At 50.7% G+C, this 24741-nt stretch overlaps 2 protein-coding genes and 1 long non-coding RNA gene across 5 annotated transcripts in view; 1 reads left to right on the top strand and 2 right to left on the bottom strand.

The window, feature by feature from the left end:
• Positions 1 to 3754: 3754 nt before the first annotated feature.
• On the bottom strand, positions 3755 to 6119 carry LOC139050983 (solute carrier family 22 member 7-like). The gene has a single exon (XM_070527919.1). It carries the CDS (start codon positions 5996 to 5998, stop codon positions 4079 to 4081), a length of 1920 nt encoding a protein of 639 aa, XP_070384020.1. The 5' UTR covers positions 5999 to 6119; the 3' UTR covers positions 3755 to 4078.
• Positions 6120 to 8603: 2484 nt separating this feature from the next.
• Positions 8604 to 24741, bottom strand: part of LOC135915116 (uncharacterized) — a 54655-nt gene continuing 38517 nt past the window's right edge. Inside the window, exon 4 of one of the 2 annotated variants that reach the window (XR_011509178.1) lies at positions 8604 to 9285. This is a non-coding gene — a long non-coding RNA (uncharacterized lncRNA). The remainder of the gene's footprint in view (positions 9286 to 24741) is intronic. The other variant, XR_011509177.1, reaches the window with a different exon arrangement.
• LOC139050991 (putative mediator of RNA polymerase II transcription subunit 23) lies at positions 20720 to 23298 on the top strand. Of its 2 annotated transcripts, none has more exons than XM_070527928.1 (2): positions 20720 to 21282; positions 23132 to 23298. In XM_070527928.1, the coding sequence occupies exon 1, from the start codon at positions 20844 to 20846 to the stop codon at positions 21246 to 21248; it is 405 nt and encodes a 134-aa protein (XP_070384029.1). In that variant the 5' UTR covers positions 20720 to 20843; the 3' UTR covers positions 21249 to 21282; positions 23132 to 23298. The 2 variants fall into 2 exon arrangements, with proteins under 2 accessions (XP_070384029.1, XP_070384028.1); XM_070527927.1 differs by having other exon boundaries at positions 20724 to 21271.

Raw genomic sequence — 24741 nt, 5'->3', positions numbered from 1 at the left:
CAGTATCCGGATCTGCTGCGTTGGTTTGTTCTCTGTGCCGTCGATGGTGATGATTATGTTTGGCGGCGGCTCTTTCTTTGGTCTTCCGGGCTGTACCATGAGCAGCTCCGATTTCTGTGGAGCGCAGCTCAGGCCACAGGTCCTGGCATATTCGTGGACGGTCGTTGCCGCTCTCTGCAGGGCTTCCTCCGCCCAGGCATCGGAACCCGCGCGGTTCGTCCACACCGTTATATCGTCGGCATAGAACGCGTGGTCCACGCCCTCGATCTGATTGAGTAGTTCGGGCAGGGGTAGGAGTGCTAGGTTGAAAAGCAGAGGCGACAGGACAGACCCCTGTGGGGTACCCCTGTCTCCGAGCTCCACAGGCTCTGACCGTTCATTTCCTATCCGGATAGTTGCTGCTCTATTGGTTCGGAAATCTTTGATATAACCGTAGGTCTTGCGGCCACACCCCGTCTTGCGCAGGTTCTCGAGCACGCTGGCGTGGGACACGTTGTCGAAGGCCCCTTTGAGGTCCAAAGCCAGTATACCCCGGGGCGCGTGCCTCGTTGCTTTTTTAATCACCAATTCGTGTAATTTGATCAAGACGTCTTGGGTGCTCAGGTGCTGGCGGAATCCATACATGGTCGCCGGCATCTGATTTGTCTCGTCCAGGTGTGCTTGAAGTCTTCTGAGAACCATGCGTTCCATGACCTTGCCCACACAGGACGTGAGCGAGATGGGGCGCATGTTCTCGATGGTCAGAGGTTTTTTTAGGTATGAACCGTACCTCGGCCTCTTTCCATTCTGCGGGCAACTTCGAGCTTTCCCAGGTTCTGTTGATGTGACCCAGGAGCCCACGTGCTGCCGCATCACTCATGTTATTGAGCAGCTTGTATGTAATGGCGTCCGTTCCTGGTGCGCTCGCCTTATTACTCTCGTCTATGGCTGTTAGTAACTCCGTGATGGTGAACGGTTCATCCAATGCCGGATTTTCCGGTCCCCCGTACTCCTCCGGTATCGGAAATCGCCCTCTCTCCGTCTTGAGGTAGATCGCCTTGAGGTCTTCAATGAGCCTTTGGCCGTTGCCATCGTAAGCGTTCAGAACTTTGGTGAGGTTGCGGTTGGTTGCGGTCTTGCTGCTCAACGGGTCGATCAGGTGTCTGAGCAGGCACCAGGTCTTGCGCGCCGACAGCTTTCCCTGCAGCCCGTCGCACGTACTCATCCAGTTCTCTCGGCACAGCTTGGTTGCGTATTCAGCGATCTGTTTGTTGAGGAGCGCGATGCGTTTGACGAGCTTGTTTCGTCGTTGACGCTTCCATCTTCGCGTGAGCGAGTGCCGCGCCTCCCACATGTGTGCTAGTTTGGCGTCGACGAAGGGCGTCTGCATCGTTGTCACAACTTCTTGAATAAATCTGTCGAGCACGATCTTTTGTTCTCGCGCCCATTCTGCGTACGTTTGATGTCTGCCCTCCTCCGCAGACGTCAAATCAACAACAGCAACTACCGCAAGAGGGCAAACTGGCAGCGATACTCGCAGCCATCAATCAAATTAACGAGAATCTCGACAATATGAATGCCAGGTTAGAGGTCTTCGAGGGTCAAATAAAGATCCTGTCAGTCAAGCACGAACGACTGGCGGCGAAGACAGCGACGATAACCGTGAAGAACACGTTCGCAGCACTAAGGAAAGAACGCGCCAATAAAGTCAAGGAATCGATCGCGTACAGGCGCGGTCGCATCAAAACGTCAAAGGAAGATGGCGCAGACGCCGAACAGTAAAAAGCAAATCCGCGGGGGGGGGGGGGGGGAAACAACGATCATTTACCAATGGAATTGCAGGGGCATCCGCACCAAGGAAGCCGAGTTACAACTTCACTTAGATGGGCTCGACCAGAAACCGGATATTATCGCGTTACAAGAGACACACGGCAGACCCAGACTCCCGGGTTACATCACGTACACGGATCCGACGGAAGGCGGGACGGCGTTAATGGTGCGCACCAACATAGCAGCCACCCAGCACCTCACCGCGCAAAAGGGCTGCGAACACACGCTGGTCGAGGTTCACACAAGGACTATTGGTAGTGCCGGAAACCTGTTTGTGATGAGCGCATACTGCAGGCCGTCACAAAGGCAGTACGACTTTGAAACAACAGTGAGCCAGGCGAAGAGGTTGGCGGGGAACAGGCCGCTCCTGGTCCTAGGCGACTTCAACGCCCCTCACACTACATGGGGTTACAAGTACCAGTCTAAACGAGGCAAGGCTCTAGCAAAGGCAATGGAGGACCAAGAAATGGCGCTCCTTAATGAACCGGGCGTCGCCACCCGAAAGGGAAACAGCGTCAACAGGGACACCACCCCGGACCTGTCGTGGATGGCGGGCTCCCTAGAAGTGGCCTGGCGGAATGAAGACGTAGACCTGGGCTCCGACCACAGTATCATAAGTGTAACGATCAAGGGACCAAGGTACCGGGCAGCCCTCGGCAAAGCCCGGATCACCGACTGGGACCGAATGCGCAAGCACACGGACGAAGAAAACGAGACCTCCGGTTCGGGAGATTCCATCGCGGCGACCGCGCGCAGTGGCGTTCACTGTACGTAATCGGTAAAGAGATATCGTCTGTAAATGATTCTGTGCTTTCAGTTTTCTCAAGGTTATTATATCAACAGTCAAAAGCTTCCCTCGTTTTGAGAGCACCTACATAAATGTCCAGGATGGCTGCCGCGTGGTGTTTTTATGCGAAGCATATTAACGTAGGTTTCGGGCTTTCGCGCGACGCCCGGCGGTGGCCACCATTGACCCTGAAGTGGGGTCACGTGACATGACGTCACGTGATGACGTCACACAGGTTGCAGATGGGGCCTCATATCGCGCCGTCGGTCGCCTCCCGGCGGTGGCCACCATTGACCTTCAAGTAACCTTCAAGTAGGTCACGTGACATGCCATCACGTGATGACGTCACACCGGCTGCAGATGGGGCCTCATATCGCGCCGTCGGACGTCGCCCGGCGGAGGCCTCCACGCTTCGGTTCGCGCAGTCACGCGCGACGCGGCGGCGGCGCCACCATCGCTGCATCACGTGACACATGCTTCGCATCCACTGGGCTTAACCTTGATAAGCCTCCAATTTTTTTTTAGCGCCGTAAGCGAAACCTATGAGGAGCGCGCCGCGTGATCCCTCATACTACGCGAGGGAGGCGCTTCCGACAGATGGCGACTCCGTAACTCCTCGCCCCCAATAGATTAGTAAGAGGCGATCGGAGGTTTGGTGGCAGAAAAGTATGGAGACTACAAACAACGGAGGCGTGCAGAAACAAAATTCCCAGTAATGGTTCAGAAAGTTTCATGCTGGGAATTCTTTGCATGTGTGTGTTCTTTTCTTTTGGAAAGATAGGTAGGACATTAGGCGAAATAAAAACAGGAGCTTTGTGGTGCAACCCACGTGCTCGCTTCAATGGCGACACGCATAGCAACCATCCATCCATCCTGTCACCATGAAAAATGAATTACGCCGAATCGGCAGCTGTTACCGTGAGAAAAAGACCGATTGCGCCGCTGGAAAACACATGACATGACTTTCGCGTATACATATCTACAAATATATCACAAAACCAGGGGAAGTAGTCAAAGAAAGCCTAAAACACATATTGTAGAGAGAGATCATAAATACGTTTTAAAAACGCACGATTGTATCTAGATGAACAGTAAACGAGTGCAGTAAACGAGCTTGTTAACACATCGATTAAGAAATGGTAGTGACGGGCCAGAGTTTAGTCCAATATCAGCAAATTAAGATTTTACTTACAATGAGAGTAACTTTTCGGCAAGAAAATCAAGTTAGGTAGGTAGACCGGAAAGAAGGCTACGCAGTAGGCAGCTCATATAAAACATATGAGGCATGCCCTAACACGTTGGAAACGCATGCGAAGATAACGATGATAAAGAAAGCAATACGCTGTGAAAATAAGTCCACGCTAATTTCTCCAGCAGTGTCAGAATCAATCGCCGAATTTATGATAACAAGCCTCTGAAGTGTAACGTTCACTCCGAAGGACGACACTGCAGTCGAGGCTCGATGAACTTGCGATGGCATCGTCACTTTTGCGCCGACTTGGGACTGTGCCTTCTTTGCACGGATTGCTCTGGAGGGATTGGGGACGAGCGTGCGTGGGTGACTCCCTGTATGTGGCCGTGGCGCCCACCGGCTGTCTTAGCAGTTCTTTCAGCGCTGCCACCAGTGCTCTTTCGAATCTTCGAGCCCTCGCCGGTCTTGTGAACCGTCTGCTGGTCGAGAGTTCGCATCATGTGTCCCACATAGCTCTTCCTGTGGCAATTCGCATCGCCCGGAGACTCCTCCTTAGCTCGCTCGATCAACGTCGTGCGGGGAAGGGTGCGGATCACGAGCAGACTGGCGAAGAGGAGCGTCGCCGCAAGGCCGAAGGCCACGTCTTCGTGTCCCGCCAGGTTCAAGACGAAGGTCACGGACGCGAACGTGGCACCGACGCGCCCGCACGCGAACATCCAGCACATCGCGCCGCAACGCACGGCCGACGGAAAGAGCTCCAAGAGGTACACGAAACAGTGAAGGATTATCACGATTGAGGTGCCTCTGCACAGCACGAGCAATAGGCTTTCGACCGTGCCGAGTCCAGCGGCGGCGGCGACGGTCAGCAGGCAGTACATGACGCCGGTCACCCCGAAGCACGCGCTAAGCACTGTCACCAGAGCGACCCCGGTAACCAGGACGTGCATCATCCCGTAGGCCACCACCGTGACGGCGACCTTGACGTATGGGATCCACGCGTCTTCCATCGGCGCTGATGAATAATTGGCGACGTAATATGAGAATGTCATCGCGAAGTAGGCGGTGAACATGGCGAGTGCTCGCCGTCGCAGAGAGTAAGAGTCTAGTAACTCTTCCTCGTTGGCTGCCTGGGGAGCTTTTCTTGCCTCGATCTCTTCCTTTAGCTTGTCCATAAGAGCGGCCGTGTCGGCAATAGGGAAGTTGTTAGTCTCGGCAGCCTGCATCATCACCGCCTCAGCCTCTTCCAACCTTCCTCTCGCCACGAGCCAGCGAGGCGACTCTGGTGCGATGAAGGAGGCCGGGAGGAGAAGGGCAGCCGGCGCAAGGAAGATTATCTGTTTTAGTGACCAATCGACGGACACACGCTGTACTACGATAAACCACACGTCACCAAGCAGAATGCCCAGCGCCGTCCAGAAGAGGACTTGCAGTGGTCTGTGTGCGTGCGTCGTCACCTCGAATGGAACGACTATGCTAAAGACGTCATTCAAGCCGACACTGCCTCCGACAAGGAAGCGTGCCAGGGTGTAAAGGTGGTAATTGGTTGCCAGAAATGTGCATAACGTGGTGGCCACCAACGCTGCAGCGGATGCCAGGAGTGTGGTCTTCCGACTTAGCGAGTCTGCGAACGCTCCGAATGGGCCGAGGAAAAGAACGCTGCCTGCGTTCTGCAGTGCGCTGATGGCAGCCAGCCGCAGGCGTCGATGACACACCAAGTTCCAAGTGCTCACCGCCGTGGTCTTGGCCGTCCGGTTGTCGTAGTCCCATTCCTCGCAGGACATCTCTCGTGTGTCGTTGGAGGTTTCTGGGGCGCGGTTGTTGATCACGCACTCGTTGTAATACCAGTTCGTCTGCCCTTGCGCGGCGCTGTCGACCCACTGCCTCGTGGAAACGTCTTGGTCAGCTGGCGGCATGCATCGTTCGTAGACGTGGCAGTGGCTGGGCTTTCCGTCGGCTTCGAGTGGTATGGCACTATTCTTCCAGTCGGCTGCAGAGATGTTGAGGTTCTCGGGCCGCTTGCACCAGTGGTCCACGTCACCTAAGATGATGGGCAGCACGGTGGTTTGGCAGTTCAGCGACAAGGCAGCCAGAAGAAGAAGAACGAACAAGCGCTTCTGGAAGGCACCGTAGCCGAAGCCTTCCTGGCAGTCGAAGGACTCGCTTGTCCGGAGATCGCAGCTAGAGAGGCGTTGCGGGAAAAGGAGGTCCATCCTATAGAGGAGGCTCTGAGATACTTGCTCTTGGGATATGCTGCCCGGAACTTCGTTGGAGCAGGATGCTAAGATTCAAAGCCGACGAAGCAAGTCATGGTAGAGAGATGATCTTCTTCTTTGTCTTTCTTATCCCTGTGTTTCTGCATCGCGTGCTCATACATGCGGGCTAGCCTTACCCAGCTTTCCGAACATGTCCGCTAATTCAACGATTGCCTTAAATACTGGTTTTAACAGGCTTCACCAAACACTATGAAGTCTGCAGAAAGACTTGTTGGTCTAGTTGGTGTTTGCTTACCGACAAAATGTAGCGCGAATGCACAATTACAAAGAAGAGACACAGATACACGTCGCTTTCTTTCTAGTCTTTTGCGCATTCGCAGAGCATGCAGCCCGAGCGATAACTTCACCTCCTTATTGCGCATGCATAAATGAAATAATTTTTTTTCTTTTTTCATTGTTTAACCTAGGTAGGACATTAGGCAGTATAATAGCAAGAGCTTGGTGGCGCAACCCACCGGCCCGTTCCAAAGAGGACGCTCCTAACATCCATCCATCCATCTATCCGGCGTCCCGCCGGGATCATAGCGGACCAATCAGAGGGCGCGCTGGGGTAGGAGGGAGGAGCGTGAGTGGGGCCACAGCTATAATGTGTGGCCGAGCCTCACACCTCACAACCTCACGCAACTAAAGAGTGCGCGCAATCCGGAACCGAAGCTCGAATCTAGCAAAACGACGACAAGAAGACAAAATACTTTCATGAAAATCGCGCTAAACACGACTTCAAACTCTAGAAAACGACTACCAGCTTCGCCGTTTTGACAGCTTTCACATTGTGGAACTGGCTTTTCTTTGTTAATCACCTGCTTCTGCGTTATTAATTTGCAATTGGTATCTTCTGATTTTCGCCATTTCGGAGTGCGGTGATGCAATCCAACTCCCTTATACAGAAGCACTTAGGACGTGCGAAACCGCTCGTCAATACAGGTCACTTCGTTGTGCTTCGCTGCTGGGTGTATGCACTCAAGTTCGGCCGCACCGCGGCGCTGCGGTGCCTCAGCGCTGTCGGTGCTGGCCGCCATATTTGAGGTCACTCTGCAATAGACGACAACGCTTTGTGGCCGGTGTCGCTGTGCAAAGGTCCTGTGTCTTTTCGCGCGTGGTTCCGCTTCTGCAAAAAAGCTGGTGGCAAATGTTTCGCTGAAATGCGCCGCGCGAATGTGCAACATATTGAGCTCGGTGGTGCAGGTGTGAGAGAGAGAGAGAAAACTTTTATTGTCAAGTTTGAGTGGAGGTTTCTCTCCCGGCGCTGTGGGCTAGCGTGGCGTCTGCTTTGCCGCGACGCTATCAGCCCATTCCGCCAACCATATCTGGTCTTGCGGGATGGAAGTTTTCGTGTTCATCTACCACTCGTCATGTGAGGGAGCTCGCCTGAAGAGTTCTCTCGGGGGAGGGTTCATTTGGCATCCCCACAAGATGTGACCTTGGTCCGCCAGGGGGCAGTTACAATGTTTGCAGCTTGGTGAATATTAACCACCGGTCATTGCAGCTGGCCTTTTTGCACTAAGTACAGATCTAGTCTGTACTCTCCCGTGGTTAGTGGCCTGTATTCTTGTCAGTGTCTCGTGCGGGGATGGATATATTCGCCTGGATTCGGGGTAATAAACGGTCATTTCGTTATAGGTGTGGATACTTCGCCTAAATATGGCACTTGATCTCAGAGTACGCACTTGCGTGCCAAGACGCATTATCAGTGCGCGGTGTGATTCACGCGCTTGTTCTAACCAGGTCGCGAACCACGCCATGCGATTGTTCTAACCATTCTAACGTCATGTCGATAATCAGCCAGCACTAAAGTGGGTAATTTTTCACAGACTCGCTCTCACGTATCTCTATTATTTGCAAAGAGACATGTAATTACAAAACTCGAACCTATCAAAGCCCTCTGCCCCAGAGGTCTTGACTGCCAGAGCCTGGCAGGCAGCGAAATACCGCAAAACAATATATCTGTGAAATATTGCATTGACGTTATGGGCAAAACAAAGAATGGAGGCAAACACCCTCCCAGAAAATTGGGTCACAGTTCACAAGAAAAGGTCAACGCATTATTAGTGTGACATAATAGTACATACATTTACTTTAAACCAAGGATTAAATTTAATTGCGCCTTCGCGAATTTTTAAGTTTGTTCTTGGAATCCGCATCGAGGACATTTCGTTGGAGTGAATTAAAAATATATGAGTGTACATAAAAAAGCCAGCTTTTTTCTTTCCTCGTGGCTCTTTGAACACATAGAGATCCAATATCTACCTTTGTTTCTCGAGAACACCAAAAAACATAATATCAGCGCAATCTACTATACTCTATGAAATCAACGCAAAGCAAACACGAGCGACGAGGGAAGGCCACAGAACCACTTCCCTGTGGTTACCTGGATACTGCGTAATTACAGGGAAATGTTATGTCAGACGTCATTGTCAAGGACGCCCACTCTGCGGAATTCAATTTTCTTTTTAATTTAATTAATTGTATTTACCAGATAGTTCTGGCTGAAAGCTGCATGAACAGTTTGACAGGGGCCTACTACAAGGCAGACACAGAGAAAGGGATTGCGAGATAGAAAAATAATTGGGACAAGACCAAAGCAAATCACAATACAAAAGAGCAGTGCGTACGTCTTAAAAAAGCATGAATAACCATTTCAAAAAACTCGAAAAACAAGAGTGACGAAATGAACAGTCCTCATATACAAAAGTCAGCGTTGTATAAAACATTATAAAAAAAGAAGAAAGAGCGGAAAGCAAACACAACTTTTCATTTACATACAAAATGATGTCGTGCCTGAGATTTGGTTTAGTTGCACGTGTTTTTATATTTATTCAACATTGAGGGGAGGTTGTATTCCAACACATGCAGCTCGTAATTGGTACAGAAACGGGGTAAAAAAAAATCACGAAACCATGTTTCGCGTATTTACGAGCGGCCTATATTCGTGTAGGGGTGCTGTTGTTTATTAAAAAAATGCCTGAAACATTTCACGCTCAACGGCAAAACGCAATAGGGGTTGAAACATCACGTATGCAATGGGCTCCTTGTAACGTGTGTGCAAAGGTAAGTCGATCATATGAGTAAGGCCAAAAGGAGAGTTTGGCAATCTCAATGGGCGTTTCTCTTTACTGTGTCACGAGAGCACGCATCTCTCATCTTTCGGAAGTCGCATTGCGGAGCCTTTTGGGCATCGGAAGGCAGCGGGAAACTCTTCCATATTCCGGAAAGGAACGTTGACTCTGAAACAGGAGAAGTGCGTAGCCGTCATGTAAAGCACGTACACATTGTGTTCCCTGCATGGCAACGGAGCAACAGCGCACGTAAAAGAAAAAAAAGCAGGAAGAAAGCAACGCTGTCACTTTTTCGGTCGTTGGTTTTCACTTGCGCTGTTGATCTGTTACTATGACTGTAGCTCAACCCAACACCTTGCTTTATGCTTTGCGAGTTGAGCGGACAAGCAGTAACAAGGAAGCGGCGGGGAAACCTCTGCACTATAGAAGTTTGAAGTAAGAAAAATTGTGCTGATAAAGGGATGCAACGCTAAGACTATAGCCCAACTCACCACGAAAACTGAAAACATTATTAGATTAATCATGAGAGTGTCCAACAAGAAAGGTGGCATAGGCGAGGATATACTCCTTAGGGCTCACCATGCTTTCCTCATCAGCCATGTCATTTACATAGTCGCAGCCCTCAATTGGACGAAAACAGAAATCGATAAATTAGACACGCTTATGCGCAAAAGTATCAAAAAGGTGATCGGCGTGCCAATCACGGCTAGCACAGAGAAACTCATGACATTGGGAGTACACACCACAACATCGGAATTAATAGAAGCACAAAGATCAGCACAAATTATTAGATTATCAAACTCCAAAGCAGGCAGAAGACTTCTGGATGCGGCAGGCCTCCGTCCTAGCTTCAATCAGGAAAATATCACGCAACTTGATGTTCAGACAAGGAACTCCTTTATTGCAGACCCTTTTCCAAGAAATGTCCACCCCCAACACAATAAAGGTCGAAGGTTAGCGAGGGCTAGAACTTTCTTAAAGAACATATCCGGAACGGAGACCTTTGTTGACGCGGCGCGACACGCCAGTGCCAACAAGTTCTCCGTAGCCATAGTCAATGACAGGGGAGAACTCCTCTCGGCAGCCTCGCTGAAAACCTCCTCGGTCGATGTGGCGGAACAGGCTGCTATAGCTCTCGGATTACTGGACTCAAAACGCACTACGGTGTACACGGACTCCCGAGCAGCCGTTAGAGCGTTCGCATCGGGATTGATAGCCAAAGAAGCAGCCAGGATTCTAAACGGCAAACACCCCTCTGACGTTGTTCACCACATAGTCTGGTTCCCAGCTCACATGGGACCAGACGTATTACCGGGTCACCTGAACCCCAATGAGATAGCCCATGACCGTGCGCGAGGTTTCGTATGCCGCGACGGGATGGTGTCTCACGTGAGTTCGGGAGAGCTCGTCCACAGTGATCCACTGGTTACCTTTCATTAAATCACCTCTCATTACAGAGGGAATAGGCAGAGTTTTCCTTTCCCCCATCATAAGCTTAACAGGCCACAAGCTAGCACGCTTCGCATGCTCCAGACGGGGTCCTACCCCTCTAGGGGCTTTTTGAACAAGCTCCACCCGGACATCGATCCACTCTGCCCAGATTGCGGCACTGAATTTAGCTCATTAAATCACATGCTCTGGCAGTGCCCTGTGTTACAGGATTTTAATACAGAAGAAGACTGGACGAAGGCCATCACAGACTCGAGACAGGACGTCCAGCTCCTGGCTGTCCAGAGGGCCCGTGAACGAGCGGAGAGGCATGGCCTCTCTGTTCCGACATGGGACTAGCCAGCGGCTGGGTAGTGACCTGCAGGCCCCCGCTTAGCTCCTCAGGACCCCAATAAAGTCGTTTGCTGCTGCTGCTGCTGATACCATCGATTACGATTGTTCGTGTAAGCGAATAGCCAAACGCTTCCAGAAAGATATTCGCTTTATGGAAGTGGCTTTACCTCGTACCTCTTACAAATTTGTGATTTCGTGCGCACTGTGACGTGAACACCTCGAAATTTATGCTAAATACCTCCAGTTGGTGAATTGCGCCTGTAATGATACAAAGAAATACGTGAACGATGGTTTAATCGTAATGCGGTACTCCAGCAAAGCAGGCCAATGCTGTAATCACCCAGTGAAAACACTTCATCCGTCATGTCGAATACGATTTGAATCATGTCCTAATGTCCGTACACCGTCTCGGTACAAGTAGCTAGGACATTCGTCGAACGTCCAGTTTCTGATGTCCTACCACTGACGCCCCAAGGGTATCGCACGTGGACCCTGTTCGGATATCCTACAAGGGATGTCCGAAGGATGTCGCACATGGACCTTTTTCAGGATACACGCATAATATCTGCCTTTCGTAATCGAGTCTGTCCTTGGGTTTTTCTCGCAGCAGAATTAAGTTTTCTGATATGTTCGGATTACAATCCCAAGCTATCGCGTCTGCAGCTTGTGAGTACGTCGTACTCTGCGAATTTTCTGGCGCAATTTACTTTGAAAACTTCAGTTTGTTCAATAAGACACTCGTGCTTGTCGGAAGGCCTAGAAAAAAATGAGTAGTATACTGCACTTCTGCGAACGCGACAGACGCACATTACAACAATTACAATGTGCAACAGGCCCTGGCATCTCTCCGTAAAACGCATGCTGCATGTCCCCCATATGATGTCGCTCGCGGACATTCAATGAGGATGTCCGCAGGACGCGGTAAGTGCGGCCAAACAACCATGCCAGATACGTCCACAGGACGTATTCGACACACCTCTAGGATACCCATAGCCTGGCAGTGGATGTCCAGAGGATATTCCCTGTACGTCATTGTTGCCACCGGGAATTGGACCACGGTCACCTTTAAAGAAATCACACAGCTGTATCAGCTTAATCACGGCCGATGCTTCCCCCCTTGCAAAGGCCTCAATAGGAAGGAGGAGCGCTGGCTTCTCCGTCTCTACACGAATACAGTACTGTGCCCGGCGGTGCTGAAACACTTCAACCCGGCATTTTCGGGCGAGTGCCCGCACTGCGGGGAGGTGTTTGCGGACACATACCACATGGTCTGGGTATGTCCCTCCAACCCTGCTGGACAAATACTGCAGCTGCTGAATTGTACACGACCGACCCATCAGTGTAGACATGCGAGCGGTCACGTGTGTGCCCTTCATTTCATAGCGATAATGTTGGCTGCTCCAATGCCGCTGACGGCATTTGTTCCTGCTTCTTGATGCCTGGAATAGTGAGACACACTTGAGGTGGATGCAGAGACTGCAGTGGCAACGAAGGCCATGCTGCTGGGACGTAATTCGATGGTAGCGATGCTCTGTAGCCAAGATACGGCTAAAAATCGTAAGCAGCCTAGTTGTCGGCAGGCAAGCAAGACGGTGAAATGATATCCTTGCGACATGTCGAATGCGCGCTGTTATAGCGTAGACTGCAATCTACGTTGCTATAGAGTGGTCATGCGCCATGGCGATTGTGACTGCTGTACTGGCGCACTTAGGGAGGCCGTGACACGTGCGTTGAAATTTGGCTTGTATGGACCAAGCGAGGAGGAAAGGGCGCGCGGAGGGCCTTTCCTCCTGTCCGGAATGTGCGAGCTGGCGCGGCGCTGCTTGAATAAGTTGCCGTCACGTGCTGCAGAACGATTTGTAGATGTTTTGATGCGAAAGCGTCGAACGGCCCAATGAACCAAAAAGCCAGCGTGTGCCGTTTGCACCAGCGAAACGGCAGCTAAACTCGCATTGCCATTGGCTGCGACGCCACGTCGCGAGCTGGACCTCGACGGAGCAGAGCGGCCGAAAGGGAACACCCTCTGGCAGGCTAGAGCGCCGGGTGTTGTATGAGGGGAGAGGGCTTTGCCGTGACGCCAGATTTCTCCTCGCTCTCGGCACGAAGGCTCCTCAACGGAGAAGAGCCATAGCAGGCCTTTGCACTCCGATTTATGACGTCATGCGACTTGGACCGAAAGTTCCACTGTCAAGCTCGGCGTGACGAAAGCGATGACGTCAAAATCACCGCGGCTTGTTTGGGAGCATCCGCATTAGATTCTACGGCAGTCGGGTAAGGTTGCATCACGTCATAGATTGAAGTGCACAGGCATTGTGCCATCTAGGAGGCGTTGGCACTGCGGGCCAAAGGGGACACCTGCTGCTGTAGTAGCGCGCCAGGTCTTCCGTGAAGGAAAGGGCATCAACGCGTCGGTGGCATGCGGCGTTGGGCGTTGGCACCGCAGGGTGCTGCTCCTGCTGGCTGACTCGGGCAGCATGTACCGCTACATGGTACGCAAAACTGGAAGGACCGCTCAGCGCCGTTCAATTGGACATCAATGCTTTCCAATTCACAACTCAAGAAGGGCTTAGGTGTCCTCCGATTCTTTTGTGTTTCCCCGTGAATTTTACACGTTAGTTGATACAAGCTCGTCGGGGAATCAGTATGAAGCTTTTCGGTGCAGCGGTAACTACGGTATGCGAAAATTTTTCTTGGCTGCGCGAACATGCGACATTGAGCATCAGCAGCCGCGGTGCGTGTGTTAACTATTTTTGCTGTATCGGATTTCAGTGGACTAAGGGAATCGGCGTCTGTGAATTGCCAGTATGAATTCAAAAATGTTTTCAGTATCTGATCTTTTGGCATGCGAACTAAAGCATAAGAGAGCTTGCTTAGAGCATGCTCGTAGCCGACAGTGATAGCGACTACTGATGGTGGCCCCTTTTTCTGTAGCGGACGCTGAAGGAGAGCTATAGATTAAAAAGTAAAAGACAGTACTTAAAAAGTACTTTTTTCCTTTAACAAAGTGTACGCTGTTGGGCTAGCCAGTGCAGAACTGCCAATGTTTGCGGCGCGAAAGTTTAGCGATGAAAAGGAAATGACAGAAGAAGCGTGAACTCGCAACTAATTTTGTGCAGTGAGAACAGGCTTATATTGAATGCTTCGATGCGAAGACGCTTTCTCATGGCCATGGCTTTGCGATAGCGTATTGGATCACTTACATTGCTTCACTTTGCTCTTTGGATCTGCTCATCCAAGCATTCAATGTATGGGCACGGTTTTACCAAATAAGATTCATGGCCAGTTCGCGCTCCTCCTGTTCGTCCCTTCTTTCCTCCGCTGATCTCTTGCGACGCAGACGTCGACGTCATCTCTTTATGCGCTATATCCAAAAGAAATTGATCGGGCGTGTCACGTTATTTGAAATAAATATTACCTTGTTCTCAATTAAAACGTTGCTTTTCTTTAACATAGCTTGTTCCCTTCTTACCCTGTCGCACTTCAAACGCAGCTTCCATAACCGCGATTCCTGATGGTACTGACAACTGGTTCGTGCCGGCATTTCACCCGAATCTTCGCGACACACGCTAACTGACCTTAGCGATAGTACACCTAACCAGGTCGTTTACATCGTCACGATTTATATTGCCAAGCAGGTCTGGTGGACTCGTGGATTTCATGTGAACACCATCGGGTCATGTAGGGTTAGTGTCGAGTCGGGGTAGGCTGGACGAAGCGTCATGAGGGAGGTCGACCCAGCCGGCCCACTGTGTAGCGCAACCTCATCCATGAAACGATAACAGCTATTAAGCAGAGCTTTCGCAGACGGCTGCGGAATCCCTGTTAATAAGAATTGCCGTCTCGGCCCGACGCTGTGCGCCGTCCTTGTCCGCACCTGTCAAAAGCGAGTTCATGTGAGTGGGCTCACGTCAGGTTCGGTCAGTCCGACTTCCGACACGAACAGTTCGCGTCTGCTTCATGCAAACGGAGCCAACAGCCAAGCTATACTTGGCAGTCGAAAGAAGGTGTACGCGGACGGCGATAAATCGAAGTGATAAAGTGATGGCGGAGGGGTTGTCGATGTAGACGTTAAATACTGTGCAGAGCCCGACATATTTGTAGTAGTAGCTTAGCGCAAATAAAACCACGGACACAAGGAAGACAGACAAGGACAAGCGCTTGTCCTTGTCTGTCTTCCTTGTGCCCGTGGTTTTATTTGCGCTAAGCTACTACTTCAAATATGGACGGCCAACTGGCCCAACAGTCAACTCTTCTAGAGCCCGACAACTCTGCTAACAAGGTGGTGACACGTTTGTACCCGCCATGGTTGCTCAGCGGCTACGGTGTTGGGCTGCTGAGCACGAGGTCGCGGGATCGAATCCCGGCCCCGGCGGCCGCATTTCGGCGGGGGCGAAATGCGAAAACCAACCATGTACTTAGATTTAGGTGCACGTTAGAGAACCCCAAGTGGTCAAAATTTCCGGAGCCCTCCATTACGGCGTGCCTTATAATCGGAAAGTGGTTTTGGCACGTAAAACCCCATAATTTAACTAATTAACATACGTTAGCGTGCAAGGGGATTCATGAAAAAAAAATATACTGTTCGCCTATTAGGGTATCCTACTGTATAGTCGCGAGCAACATGAACGCGGACACAGAACTTGGTTTATAGAAAAAATTGCTCTTGATGTGCGACTTCAAATGTGACGTTTTAACATGCAGAGGGTAGCTCTCCCGAGAACGTTTAGTGGCATAAACGATGTTGGGCGTTGAATGTGTGTTTGGCCGCTACAGCAATTCTTTTTGTTCCCCTTTCAAGTTGCTCCAACGAAGTACAATTTTGCCGCGGTTCACTGCTGAATTTTAGCCTCAAAGCTACGGAGCCGTAACTTCTACAACGCATGCGCGCAGATGTCGTAAACAACACAGATTAACAAAAGAAAAGGCACGCGTTTCACTGCCAAGAATTCTTATCCTCTCAATGAAGGTTACAAAATCTTCAGTGCGGGGACATTTCTAGCAAAGCGGAGACGTGCAAAAACGTGGGTTTCGATGAAACTGACACCAAGGTACTGAACAGTAAATGGCATTTTAGAAAAAAACGTTCACGCATGACGAGAGCACAGTGACTGATGAAATGAAGCTTAAAATCGTTGAAGACAATCTTGCATATGAGAACTGCTCGCACGTGCAATAAAACGGAGATTTTTGGCAAAGTCGCGTACATAGAGAAATGTGGATGAAGCACACTTGGGAGTCATGATCGCGGATAGGGCTCTTATGAAATGAAAACGAAACTCGAAGAGGGGGGGGGGGGGTTGCGGAGTACACAAAATAGTGATGGGAAGGCTTAAAGCCATGTTATTCGGCACCACACTAATCTAGCTGTCACCTAGACGCAAAGTTTTCTTTAAATGGGCCTCGCCCACTCCTCTTCAGCTCGCCACGATTAAAAGTTAACTGAAGACGTGGTCTTTGCACGCTCTCTGTCGATGCTTTGGCTGGCTGTCAGGCGGGGCTCTCTTAGGCCGCTTCATCACAGGGCGGCTCAGGTGGGCGCTCAGGCATTTCTGACGGAGGTTCCTCAGCTTGAGGATCCTCGAGCATAGGCATTTCTGCCGGAGGGTCTTCGGGTTCAGGCTCCTCCGCCGAAGGCTCCTCGAGCATAGGTTCATCCGTGGGAGGGTGCACCACAATGGAGACTTGTGGCTGTTGAACGGCAGGTTCTTCCAGCTCCAACTCGGCGAGTTCTTCTGGATCCGCGAGCGGCGCCTTAGGGCCCGAGTTGTCACACTTATCGCACTTGCCTTCGGGCACCGCCTTGCTGGGCCCAGCCTCGCCGGCTGCGCTAGGGGGCTCGTCCCAGCTGTAGAGTCGGCCGCAATCGCAACGATAGCGCCTGGTCGGCACTTCCTTCATCCACGAGCTCAGGGGAGGCGTTTGGACCTTGCCCTTCACGAGCTTCTTCATCTTGGCGCCGAAATGCCCCACCGCGCTTTCCACCGCGGCCAGGCACCCGGGCGGGGGGGAGGCTGGAGCGCTTCGGCTTCTGGGTGGAATTGGGTGAACGGTGGGAGTCTTGACGAAGCTGACGCTGCTACGTCGCCGCCGCTTGCTGTCCGGGCTCCTGGGGCTCCTGCTCCCCTGGCTGGTCGGCGACCCTTCCCGGGTCGTGTCGCCACTCTTGGAGGACGACGTGTCGCCGCTCGTCGGAGACAGCTCCCCAGGGAGCGATATGCTTTGCGGGGTGGTCAAGGTGCTCGGCGAGGTGGTCTTCGGCGAGCCGCCGCCAGGCGAAGCAGGGCTCGGAGGCGGCTGGTCACCTTGCGACTCGTCGCTTGGCGGAGGTGGTCCATCTTTGGACGCCGGCTGCTTGTCCTTGGGCGACCGCTTACCAGTTCCTTCGCTGTCGGACATTGCGCTCGCTGCTAGTAGACGTGGGTTGCCTTTCGAGCACGCCGGCTCTCCGAGGACTGGCAGTCGAAATTTAGTCGAAGAGACGCCGATTTTGACGCGCGCTACTTCGCCGATACGCTTCTTCCTTTGCAGTCAACTGTACGCAGACTCGCGCTCGAGGTCGGCCTATGGGAGCTTCTAGAAGTGTCAAGAGTACAGCCGCAACTTGCGAACAGGAGCAAGGTTTCGGGGGCTTCTGCGCTTTTAAGCTTTTCTGGGCAGTACGAAGACTGACATGTGTTACCGTTGGCACGCTATCTGACGAAAATGAAAGTCACGTTTCACCCGTGTGGAACCTTTGATATATGTCGTCACGTGACGCGTTATCGAATTGCGCTCGCTGTGACAGTGTCCTTACGTGTCCCGTCTTTAGTCGTGTCATTCGTGTTTCAAGCACGGCGCAGGCGAGTTTCCTATCCAGCGAGCTGGTTAGCTAGTTGCTTCGTCACATGAAATGGTCGAAAGCTGCAGTTTCCTGCGGCTGCGTCTAGCGCAATAGTTTGATGAGATCGACCAACCGTGGTTGCTTAGTGGCCATGGTGTTGGGCTGCTGAGCACGAAGTAGCGGGATCGAATCCCGGCCACGGCGGCCGCATTTCGATGGGGCCGAAAACACCTGTGTGCTTAGATTTAGGGGCATGTTGAAGAAGGCAAGGTGGTCCAAGTTTCCGGAGTCCCCTACTACGGCGTGCCTCATAATGAGATCGTGGTTTTAGCGTGTAAAATCCCACAATTTTTTTTAATTGATGAGCTTAACATTAAAGTTCTGATTACTGTTCATGTCAAGCATATGTACCATCACTGATAGCTATGCAAAAATAAAAATGGGAAGGTTGGCTACTGAAAGGATTGACTATCGTGATAGACTGCCTAAGAAAAGCAACAAGAACAGTTCACGAAATAAACCAAATGACACTACTGAAACATTCGCGTGACTCAAAAACAGACAGGATGAAAAAGGCCAATAAATGTTAAAATTAAATTATAGGGTTTTGCGTGCCAAAACAACTTTCTGATTATGAGGCACGCCGTAGTGAGGGACTCCGAAAATTTGGACCACCTGGGGTTCCTTAACGTGACCCTAAATCCAAGTACGGGTGTTTTTTTTCATTTCGCCCCATCGAAATGCGGCCGCCGTGGCCGGGATTCGATCCCTCGACCTCGTGCTCAGCAGCCCAACACCATAGCCACTAAGCAACCACGGCGGTTGAGAATCAATGTTGAAGAACGCGCATATCACTATTCAATCGGTACAAATTGGGAATTAATGTTTAACAAATTGATCTAGCACGTACGATCCATATCGGTAATCCAGTTGCATCGAATCCTGACTTCTAGATTCGCAACATTGTCACAACAGGGACTGAGGCATGAAAGTTATCTGTTTGCACCCTGCAGGGATATAAAAAAGTAAAATTAAATAAGTCCTTATAATTTATTGTTATCTTAACGATCCCAACAGGGACATTGCATAAGGTGGGGATACATCGTTGTAAGAAGGTCATACATAAAAACAACACGCATAGAAAGCAGAACAAAAATCAATAAGAATAACAAAGTGGTCAAGAAACTTCAGGCAATCAATAAAATGCGAAACAGAACAAAGCCCCAGAAAAAAAAATGACGACGCAGTAGTACCTGCAGCACGGATAGCTCGGAGAGGAATTCGGGGAAGTGGTTATTGCAGGTTGAAGTGGACGGTTGAAAGCTGCCGGAATATAGAGGAATTGGACTAGGTAACAATATATTCAGGAAGATTGTTCCATTGTTGTACGGCGGTGGGCAGGAAGGATTTATTGAACCGTTGGAAGAACCACGCAAACGCTGGATGCTGAGGTAGTTGAACAATAGGTGAGGTGAGCGTACTGGAGCATTTAATAAGTTGTTGCGGAGTGCAGGGCAGTTAAAATATAATCTGTGCCTTCGTGGTATTTAACGTCCGGAAACTGGCACAGTGTGTCATAACTCATGAATGACGCCGTAGGGTGAACGGCTCTGCTATAACTTTGACCACATGGGCTTCTTAAGCCTGCACGTAAAGCTTGTACACGAGCGTTTTTACATGCCCACATCAAAAGAGAGAGAGAGAGAGATAAGGAAGACAAGGATGTTAACCAATCAAGAGTCCGGTTGGCTACCCTACGCTGGGAGAAGGAAGAAGGGGAAGAGAGAGAAGGGAGAGAGAAAATGCAGCCACAGCAGCCGGGACCGAACACATGCATTCTTGCTAAGCTGCACAACGTAAAACAACTGTGCCAACGCGGCGGGCTGATGGAAAAAAGAACCAAGAACTAAAAAAAAAATATGGAAATCCCACACTGTGGCGATCCACATAAGCGAAGGTTTCTGTGCTGTTTTCGTTCATTGGCGGTTTTTTGCGGTGACGTTGACGGCACACGACCGTCGTGATTTCATGTAAGACGTTGTCTTGCCCGCACCACTTGTGTTTGTCCACGTAGTACACAGAACACAGAGAGACGTGGCATTTGTTCACTCATTGCTTTAACTGAAGAGATTCCAGATGAACAATGCTTTCTGACGACGCATTCTTCTTTTTCCTCTTACCACGTTAGGTGAACTGCCACTAGCTCAGACGGCGTAAAGTTAATCACCCGTTTCCTGCCTGCGTTGGGTCGGGGTCCGGTTGTGTTCATTTCTTGCCTTCTCTCTCTCAGGTTCCTCTTTAACGTTTTGCCTCTTCCCTGGACGGCCGCTGCTGTCGTGCGTGAGCACGTAGAGAAGTGCTACAGCTCCTGCAATGCTCTTGCGGGGAGTCACGCCTAATTCCGACGTCCAGAGGGGATTGCGGCTTCCCCCAGGATGCGTCATAGCACATTAGAGAGCTTTAGATTAGGGGTACGCAAGCGTTGGGGCCTCAAAGCGCTAGAGGACCCCAACGCTTGCGTCCCCCTAATCTAAAGCTTTTATTGTGGTGGCCCTGCTCCACCAAAACGTCGTTGACGTCGCCTATCTCGTCTCCCGCACTCCTGCCGTGAACTCTCACCCCCCCCCCCCCCTACGCGGCGTGTAGGGAAGCAAGCAGAAGCAGCGGTGCAAAAGTAGAAGGAAGAGGTAAAGAAGGTTTCGCTTTAAGGGAGTGTATTTGAGCTTTAAAGGTAGTCTGCACAGCCACTGTGGCACTGCCCGAGTGCTCTGAAACGACCGGAAGCTCCTGACATGGTGCCTGGCCAAGACTTCGTTGAGCTTGGTTACGTCATCACGCAATCATTGCGTAAATCTATTAACATCATGCAATCATTGAGCATGCTTGACTCATCACTGAGCATGCGTCCTCGTGGCTCGCATGCCCCCGCACTTATCGCGGCATCGAGTCAGCGATAGACATGTGGGCAATGACCCTGCACGTTAAAGGTTCGATAAAGTCAACAGCTCGACCCCCCTGTAGCTCAGTTTATCAAACAGCGACGTGAGCGTTTCCCTGCAATTCGGGCAGACGCTAAACCTTTGCCTGCGACGACCGTTTCCAAGTACCAGTTGCGGACACAACCATGTCGCACCTGCTCGGATTGTGCTGCGGCAAGGGCTGCGAGGATTGCCGAAAGGGGGTACGCGCCCGGCTGCCCTCATGCCTAGGTGGAGGGGAAGAAGGAGAAGAGGGAGAGCAGCAGCAGCAGCAGCAGGAACCGGAGCAGCAGCAGCAGCAGCGGGAGCAAAGTACGTCGGAACAGGCACCGGACCCAGAGGAGGCGCATCCCTTGCTTCCACTACGCCCTGACGCACTCATGCAAGAACCTCCGTCCTCGTCTCCCGAAGGGGCCTCACCTTCGGGTGCTGCTGGAGTGGGGGACATGCCCAAAGGCAGCGCGGACGATACGGACACGTCCTCCACACTGAGCAAGCCATCGCCAACGAGCATGGACACCACCTTCTCCGTAGTGACGCTACGTGACTGACTCTGCACTGCCCGGCACCAGCGGTACGGTAACGGTCAGCGTCGATGATGTACTAAAGGTCCCGTTCAATACCTCCAGTGAGGACTCTGAGACAGTGAGCCTTCAATTTCGTTCGGGAATAACCTCCGAGATAACGGGTTCCCCGCGGGGCGCTGAAAAGGTTTGGAGACAGTGCTGGGGCTCGCGTCGTGGCGACAACCCCAAGGTACACGCGTCGTCTGCTTAGGTGCTGTTTGAAGGCTGCTAACAATTGCCAAGTTAAAGATTGCCAGATTTACCTTAGCTGAAATTGCTTCTGTAGCACACAGTAATCCCCTGTAACAAATTTGGTAAATTTCGTTCCAGTTGGCCTTTAAACGTAGTGACACACGGAGACGGACAACTGTCCACACAAACTCTTGCCTATCTGTCGGTACGCTTCAACATTCCTAAGCTTGTCTTGCCTAGTAGGCTGAACCCTAAGGCTACTTGCGTTCAGCTTGGTTTGCGCATGCTCAATCTTGAGTGTTGGGCTTTCAAACTATCCTTCACTTAGCTATCGTGGTCCTGCGTTTGTTGCACCATCTGAAAGGTTTCAAGTTTCTCGCAGCTTAGCCCGAAGAGCTAGTGGTTTTTGAATGTGTTGAGACATTACTGACACTCGGAACTGTTTTTGACTACGGTAGATTGCATTTTGCAAGATTTATTTCCGTTTTCTTGGCACCCAAAGCGCCGACTGGTCGATATTGCTGACGATTTAAACGCGAAGCCATGGGATACAATTCCGAATATTGTCAGATTCCACGATATTGTCGACTTCGCCAACTCCGATTGGTCCAGAGGGCTGCTTTGGTCTCTGATTGGTTCAAAATGCCGCAAATAAACATTTCAAAAATATTGCGGAAGTTTACCATGCGTAGAACAGCAACCGCGGACATAGCTTCTCGCTGCGCTAATATGCAAGGTGCAATCAGTGCACCTTGTCATCACGCGTAGATTGTTTTACTGTTTGAGACTGTCATTATACTGGATCATCACTGTTATCGATTGGTCGCTCTGCGCAGTGCTCCTTTCCCGCTGTCGTGACATCACGTTTCGTGTTTGCGTAGCTTCTCGACGTGCTGGTATTACAAGGCGGCGGCCACGACGAAGCCATTGCAAAACAATGTATAAGAACCACAATAGCGAATGCCTTAAATGAATCGGAAGTGAAACGTATATTTACCAAATGGTGCGCCCGGGACTTGTTTGCCAGCAATCAACCTATTGCCGTATTATCGAAAATAGTACAAGTTGGCATTTTTTTTCTATTTGCAAGGACCCCACAGACGCGACGAACATGAAAACGATACCAGGTGGCTCTATCAATCCGATGTGCCTGTCATCCACCACGTCACTGCTACAAATCCCCAGCGCTGGTCGTATAAAAAAAAATTCTGGGGTGTTACGGGGCCAAATCACGACATGATGCATCACGCCGTAATGGGCCACTCTGTATTTTGGGCCACCCGGGGTTCTTTAACGTGCACCTAAACCTAAGTACCCGAGCGTTCTTTCATTCAGCCCCCATCGAAATGAAACCGCCGCGGTCGGATTCGAACCCTCGAGCTCAACAGTGAACTATCCTACTGTGGGGGGACACCTGGTCACACGCGCGATTTGCCTGCCCTGTTAATCTGTTTATCTGCAATAGACGTTATCTCGTTCTCATTAGGGAAATGAGTGCCACTGCTGCCTTTTCTGCACTTCTGGATTGCTTGTCGATTTGTCGGCCTTTCTTTCTCGGCGATATATAAACATTGCAACCTCATTGTCGCATTGTCATATTGCCCGTTGCTTTACTTGCTCTGTGTGTTGTTCATTTACCACCAGCGCTCACTTCATGTTCTTTTTGTTTTTTGCAGCCTCCGTAGGCGCTGCTGTCCGACCTAGGTGCGGCCCACCTGCAGAGGGCAACGAACCGCATGCGCATTGTAACTGCTTTTATGCCACAGTTATGTTGTGTCTTTTTGCAGCGTGCCTATGTTTTATTGCTATTTTACGAATAAACTTTCCTTTTCATAACTTTGCAGACGCCTCTCAGTGTGCGTTCATTCTTCGTCATGGCTCTTTCTCGTTTACGGTGGCATGTCTCTCGTGCTCGTCTGCCTTCCCCATTGGCCGGCTTCCATTTCTCATTTGCCTTAGTATGCGTGAAAAGCATGCAAATTTGTGTGATCACAACCCTTTAGTAACGGTATTTTAGTGGCTAGTGCGACCAGGCACGTTCTCGTTGTTTTTCTGGATGGCTCCAAACCCGCCGTGGTTGCTCAGTGGCTATGGTGTTAGGCAGCTGAGCACGAGGTCGCGGGATCGAATCCCGGCCACGGCGGCCGCATTTCATTAGGGGCGATAACACCCGTGTACTTAGATTTAGGTGCACGTCAAAGAGCCCCAGGTGGTCGAAATTTCCGGAGTCCTCCACTACGGCGTGCCTCATAATCGGAAAGTGGTTTTGGCACGTAAAACCCTATAATTTTAATTTTGTATGGCTCCACGAAATTAATTTCTCTAGAACATAATGCTCTAAAAAACATATTGCTGGGTTCCTAATCCACGGCTTCCGCACTGTTTACCATCGCCCAAATCACTTTATTTCCTTAAAGACCCCTCTTAGGTGTACTACATAAGGGGTGATTTCACAATGTAACCACGTGACGTCACTCCGAAAGAAAAAAAAAATTGGTTACATCATTCAAGAACGTCGTTGGACAAGTGATTGCTGCAATAAGGCCGTGCCATTCTGATGCTGTGCGCGAAAAAAAAAAGAGCAAAATGTAACGGGTTAGGGCTCGTGGGCGTGACATTTGAAGTTCGTGGCTTACGTGATGGGATACGCATGCGAGGGGCACGACGTAAGGTGGATGGCCGAGAGAACGGTAAAAAAAAAATTGGAGCAAGGAGAGGGGGGCAATGCGACGACGAAGATAGAGATTTCATAAGCCGGATTCTTGTTTTAAGGATGATACGCTAAAGTACAATTGATAAGTGGAATGGATGACTCTAGCAGCGCGGCTCTGAACTGCTTCCAGAGCAGGGGGTGAGGTAAGACAGGTGTGGGCTTCAAATGGTGGATGCGTGTTCGAGCTTAGGTCTGACGTGCGATTTACATGCTAGAGGTCTTTACATGTACGGGGACATGGGGGCGGAGGTTGCGTTTCAAGAATCCAAGTGTTTCATTGGCAGACGATATGATGTTAGCAATACGAGTACGCCAGGACAGGTCGCTGCATAAGGCTATACCTAAGTATTTGAATGAGTCAACGGATTCTATACGCCAACAGCTGAAATTGGGTACCGGTAATGAAGGGGGGGGGGGAGAACAGCGCGATATTGTTACACATTTAGAATGATTACAATTAGGCGTCATTAGGCGCTGGTTGCACCAGTATAACACGTGGTTAAGATGTGTCTGTAAAGCTTGTTGGTCCAGGGCGTTATGAATAGTGCGATAAACGACGCATTCGTCAGCAAA

This window comes from Dermacentor albipictus, chromosome 10 (assembly GCF_038994185.2).
Source record: "Dermacentor albipictus isolate Rhodes 1998 colony chromosome 10, USDA_Dalb.pri_finalv2, whole genome shotgun sequence".
Classification (NCBI taxonomy): Eukaryota; Metazoa; Arthropoda; class Arachnida; order Ixodida; family Ixodidae; genus Dermacentor; species Dermacentor albipictus.
This window is presented reverse-complemented; position numbering and strand designations above follow the sequence as displayed.